Source organism: Mustelus asterias, unplaced genomic scaffold, assembly GCF_964213995.1.
Source record: "Mustelus asterias unplaced genomic scaffold, sMusAst1.hap1.1 HAP1_SCAFFOLD_1763, whole genome shotgun sequence".
NCBI lineage: Eukaryota > Metazoa > Chordata > Chondrichthyes > Carcharhiniformes > Triakidae > Mustelus > Mustelus asterias.
The window spans coordinates 60647-66646 of record NW_027591708.1 but is presented as its reverse complement, the minus strand read 5'-3'; the positions used below and the strand labels follow the sequence as shown (position 1 = coordinate 66646).

Sequence of the window (6000 nt, the reverse complement as noted above, 5' to 3'; positions counted from 1 at the left end):
AGGACACACTGGGGAACAGAGATATAGAGAGAGGACACACTGGGGAACAGAGGGATACAGAGAGAGGACACACTGGGGAACAGAGGGATATAGAGAGAGGACACACTGGGGAACAGAGGGATATAGAGAGAGGACACACTGGGGAACAGAGGGATATAAAGTGAGGGCACGCTGGGGAACAGAGGGATATAGAGAGAGGACACACTGGGGACCAGAGGGATATAGAGAGACGACACACTGGGGAATAGAGGGAAATAGAGAGAGGACACACTGGGGAACAGAGGGATATAGAGAGAGGACACACTGGGGAACAGAGGGATACAGAGAGAGGACACACTGGGGAAGAGAGGGATATAGAGAGAGGACACACTGGGGAACAGAGGGATATAGAGAGAGGACACACTGGGGAACAGAGGGATATAGAGAGAGGACACACTGGGGAACAGAGGGATATAGAGAGAGGACACACTGGGGAACAGAGGGATATAGAGAGAGGACACACTGGGGAACAGAGGGATATAGAGAGAGGACACACTGGGGAACAGAGGGATACAGAGAGAGGACACACTGGGGAACAGAGGGATATAGAGAGAGGACACACTGGGGAACAGAGGGATATAGAGAGAGGACACACTGGGGAACAGAGGGATATAGAGAGAGGACACACTGGGGAACAGAGGAATATAGAGAGAGGACACACTGGGGAAATGGACTGGGGGAGATAGAGAGAGGACACACTGGGGAACAGAGGGAAAAAGAGAGAGGACACACTGGGGAACAGAGGAATATGGAGAGAGGACACACTGGGGAACAGAGGGATATAGAGAGAGGACACACTGGGGAACAGAGGGATATAGAGAGAGGACACACTGGGAACAGAGGGATATAGAGAGAGGACACACTGGGGAACAGAGGGATATAGAGAGAGGACACACTGGGAACAGAGGGATATAGAGAGAGGACACACTGGGGAACAGAGGGATATAGAGAGAAGACACACTGGGGAACAGAGGGATATAGAGAGAGGACACACTGGGGAACAGAGGGATATAGAGAGAGGACACACTGGGGAACAGACGGATATAAAGAGAGGACACACTGGGGAACAGAGGGATACAGAGAGAGGACACACTGGGGAACAGAGGGATATAAAGAGAGGACACACTGGGGAACAGAGGGATACAGAGAGAGGACACAGTGGGGAACAGAGGGATATAGAGAGAGGACACAATGGGGAACAGAGGGATATAGAGAGAGGACACACTGGGGAACAGAGGGATATAGAGAGAGGACACACTGGGGAACAGAGGGATATAGAGAGAGGACACACTCGGGAACAGAGGGATATAGAGAGAGGACACACTCGGGAACAGAGGGATATAGAGAGAGAACACACTGGGGAACAGAGGGATATAGAGAGAGAACACACTGGGGAACAGAAGGATATAGAGAGAGGACACACTGGGGAACAGGGGGATAGAGAGAGGACACACTGGGGAACAGAGGGATATAGAGAGAGGACACACTGGGGAACAGAGGGATATAGAGAGAGGATACACTGGGGAACAGACGGATATAAAGAGAGGACACACTGGGGAACAGAGGGATACAGAGAGAGGGCACACCGGGGAACAGAGGGATATAGAGAGAGGACACACTGGGGAACAGAGGGATATAGAGAGAGGACACACTGGGGAACAGAGGGATATAGAGAGAGGACACACTGGGAACAGAGGGATATAGAGAGAGGACACACTGGGGAACAGAGGGATATAGAGAGAGGACACACTGGGAACAGAGGGATATAGAGAGAGGACACACTGGGGAACAGAGGGATATAGAGAGAGGACACACTGGGGAACAGAGGGATATAGAGAGAGAGGACACACTGGGGAACAGAGGGATATAGAGAGAGGACACACTGGGGAACAGAGGGATATAGAGAGAGGACACACTGGGAACAGAGGGATATAGAGAGAGGACACACTGGGGAACAGAGGGATATAGAGAGAGGACACACTGGGGAACAGAGGGATATAGAGAGAGGACACACTGGGGAACAGGGGGATATAGAGAGAGGACACACTGGGGAACAGAGGGATATAGAGAGAGGACACACTGGGGAACAGAGGGATATAGAGAGAGGACACACTGGGAACAGAGGGATATAGAGAGAGGACACACTGGGGAACAGAGGGATATAGAGAGAGGACACACTGGGGAACAGAGGGATATAGAGAGTGGACACACTGGGGAACAGAGGGATATAGAGAGAGGACACACTGGGGAACAGGGGGATATAGAGAGAGGACACACTGGGGAACAGAGGGATATAGAGAGAGGACACACTGGGGAACAGAGGGATATAGAGAGAGGACACACTGGGAACAGAGGGATATAGAGAGAGGACACACTGGGGAACAGAGGGATATAGAGAGAGGACACACTGGGGAACAGAGGGATATAGAGAGAGGACACACTGGGGAACAGAGGAATATAGAGAGAGGACACACTGGGGAACAGGCAGAGAGTTAGGACACACTGGGGAACAGAGGGATATAAAGTGAGGGCACGCTGGGGAACAGAGGGATATAGAGAGAGGACACACTGGGGACCGGAGGGATATAGAGAGACGACACACTGGGGAATAGAGGGAAAAAGAGAGAGGACACACTGGGGAACAGAGGGATATAGAGAGAGGACACACTGGGGAACAGAGGGATATAGAGAGAGGACACACTGGGGAACAGAGGGATACAGAGAGAGGACACACTGGGGAAGAGAGGGATATAGAGAGAGGACACACTGGGGAACAGAGGGATATAGAGAGAGGACACACTGGGGAACAGAGGGATATAGAGAGAGGACACACTGGGGAACAGAGAGATATAGAGAGAGGACACACTGGGGAACAGAGGGATATAGAGAGAGGACACACTGGGGAACAGAGGGATATAGAGATAGGACACACTGGGGAACAGAGGGATATAGAGAGAGGACACACTGGGGAACAGAGATATAGAGAGAGGACACACTGGGGAACAGAGGGATACAGAGAGAGGACACACTGGGGAACAGAGGGATATAGAGAGAGGACACACTGGGGAACAGAGGGATATAGAGAGAGGACACACTGGGGAACAGAGGGATATAAAGTGAGGGCACGCTGGGGAACAGAGGGATATAGAGAGAGGACACACTGGGGACCAGAGGGATATAGAGAGACGACACACTGGGGAATAGAGGGAAAAAGAGAGAGGACACACTGGGGAACAGAGGGATATAGAGAGAGGACACACTGGGGAACAGAGGGATACAGAGAGAGGACACACTGGGGAAGAGAGGGATATAGAGAGAGGACACACTGGGGAACAGAGGGATATAGAGAGAGGACACACTGGGGAACAGAGGGATATAGAGAGAGGACACACTGGGGAACAGAGGGATATAGAGAGAGGACACACTGGGGAACAGAGGGATATAGAGAGAGGACACACTGGGGAACAGAGGGATATAGAGAGAGGACACACTGGGGAACAGAGGGATACAGAGAGAGGACACACTGGGGAACAGAGGGATATAGAGAGAGGACACACTGGGGAACAGAGGGATATAGAGAGAGGACACACTGGGGAACAGAGGGATATAGAGAGAGGACACACTGGGGAACAGAGGAATATAGAGAGAGGACACACTGGGGAAATGGACTGGGGGAGATAGAGAGAGGACACACTGGGGAACAGAGGGAAAAAGAGAGAGGACACACTGGGGAACAGAGGAATATGGAGAGAGGTCACACTGGGGGATATATAGACAGTGGGGAGTTGAGGGTAAGTGTGGGGGGGGGGGTGTGGGTATTTACACAATCCTGGGTCTCTCGTTCTGTGTCCCAGTCTCTCTTCAGGGACAATATTTCTCAAAGGCAGCTGCCCCGATGCTGGATGGAGCCAGTTTCTCACAGATAAAAGGGAACTCCATGGAACAAGGGACATCATTCCAGCCAAATACATCTTCACCGTCTACTTTCGAAACTGTTCCACAGTGTTCATCACCATTCCAATTATCCGGTTGGTTCTTCAGCCAATGAGATTTACTGGGAATGTGGAAAAATAGCCATTAAATTCCTTTCAGAGATAGGAAAGTATTCCAACAAACCCGCATCGATCCCAAACTAATCCCACTTTCCCACTCTTTCCCCAGAGCCCCGTATCCATCCCCGAACTAATCCCACTGCCCCGCACTATCCCCATAGCCCTGTATCAATCCCCAAACTAATCCCACTGCACCGCTCTCTCCCCATAGCCCTGTATCAATCCCCAAAATAATCCCACTGCACCGCTCTCTCCCCATAGCCCTGTATCAATCCCCAAACTAATCCCACTGCCCCACTCTCTCCCCATAGCCCTGTATCAATCCCCAAACTAATCCCACTGCCCCACTCTCTCCCCATAGCCCTGTATCAATCCCCAAACTAATCCCACTGCCCCACTCTCTCCCCATAGCCCTGTATCAATCCCCAAACTAATCCCACTGCCCCACTCGCTCCCCATAGCCCTGTATCAATCCCCAAACTAATCCCACTGTCCCACTCTCTCCCCATAGCCCTGTATCAATCCCCAAACTAATCCCACTGTCCCACCCGCTCCCCATAGCCCTGTATCAATCCCCAAACTAATCCCACTGCCCCGCACTATCCCCATAGCCCTGTATCAATCCCAATCTAATCCCACTGTCCCACTCTCTCCCCATAGCCCTGTATCAATCCCCAAACTAATCCCACTGTCCCGCTCTCTCCCCATAGCCCTGTATCAATCCCCAAACTAATCCCACTGTCCCACTCGCTCCCCATAGCCCCGTATGAGGCATATGGCATGCTTGCCTTTATAGGACGGGGCACAGAGTATAAAAGTTGGGGTCTGATGTTGCAGATGTATAGAACGTTGGTTCGGCCGCATTTGGAAAACTGCGCCCAGTTCTGGTCGCCACACTACCAGAAGGACGTGGAGGCTTTGGAGAGAGTACAGAGAAGGTTTACCAGGATGTTGCCTGGTATGAAGGGGCTTAGCTGTGAGGAGAGATTGGGTAAACTGGGGTTGTTCTCCCTGGAAAGATGGAGGATGAGCGGCGACCTAATAGAGGTGTATAAAATTATGAAGGGCATAGATAGGGTGAACAGTGGGAAGCTTTTTCCCAGGTCGGAGGTGACGAACACAAGGGGTCACGGGTTCAAGGTGAGGGGGGGCAAGGTTCAACACAGATGTCAGGGGGACGTATTTTACACAGAGGGTGGTGGAGGCCTGGAATGCGCTGCCAAGCAAGGTGATTGAGGCGGACACGCTGGGATCGTTTAAGACTTATCTAGATAGCCACATGGACAGACTGGGAACAGAGGGATACAAACGAATGGTCGAGTTGGGCACATGATCGGCGCAGGCTTGGAGGGCCAAAGGGCCTGTTCCTGTGCTGTATTGTTCTTTGTTCTTTGTCCTTTGTTCAAACTAATCCCACTGCCCGCACTATCGCCATAGCCCAGTATCAACCCTCAAACAAATCCCACTTCCCCACTCTCTCCCCATAGCCCTGTATCAATACACAAAATAATCCCAGTGCCTCGCTCTCCCCGCATAGCACTGTATCAAATCCCAAACTAATCCCACTGCCCCACTCTCTCCCCATAGCACTGTATCAAATCCCAAACTAATCCCACTGCCCCACTCTCTCCCCATAGCCTTGTGTCAATCCCCAAACTAATCCCACTGTCCCACTCCCTCCCCATAGCCCTGTATCAATCCCCAAACTAATCCCACTGTCCCACTCCCTCCCCATAGCCCTGTATCAATCCCCAAACTAATTCCACTGCCCCGCTCTCTCCCCATAGCCCTGTATCAATCCACAAACTAATCCCACTGTCCCGCTCTCTCCCCATAGCCCTGTATCAATCCACAAACTAATCCCACTGCCCTACTCTCTCCCCATAGCCCTGTATCAATGCCCAAACTA

At 51.6% G+C, this 6000-nt stretch overlaps 1 protein-coding gene across 2 annotated transcripts in view; it reads right to left on the bottom strand.

The window, feature by feature from the left end:
- Nucleotides 1-2144: 2144 nt before the first annotated feature.
- LOC144488677 (C-type lectin domain family 17, member A-like) overlaps nt 2145-6000 on the bottom strand; it is a 53550-nt gene continuing 49694 nt past the window's right edge. Inside the window, exon 9 of one of the 2 annotated variants that reach the window (XR_013496638.1) lies at nt 2145-2348. Coding sequence is in view for 1 of the 2 variants with exons in the window: in XM_078206767.1 (XP_078062893.1) it covers nt 3901-4093 (193 nt within the window). In the remaining variant the exon portion in view is untranslated. Of the gene's footprint in view, nt 2349-3860; nt 4094-6000 lie in introns of those variants that run through there. The other variant, XM_078206767.1, reaches the window with a different exon arrangement.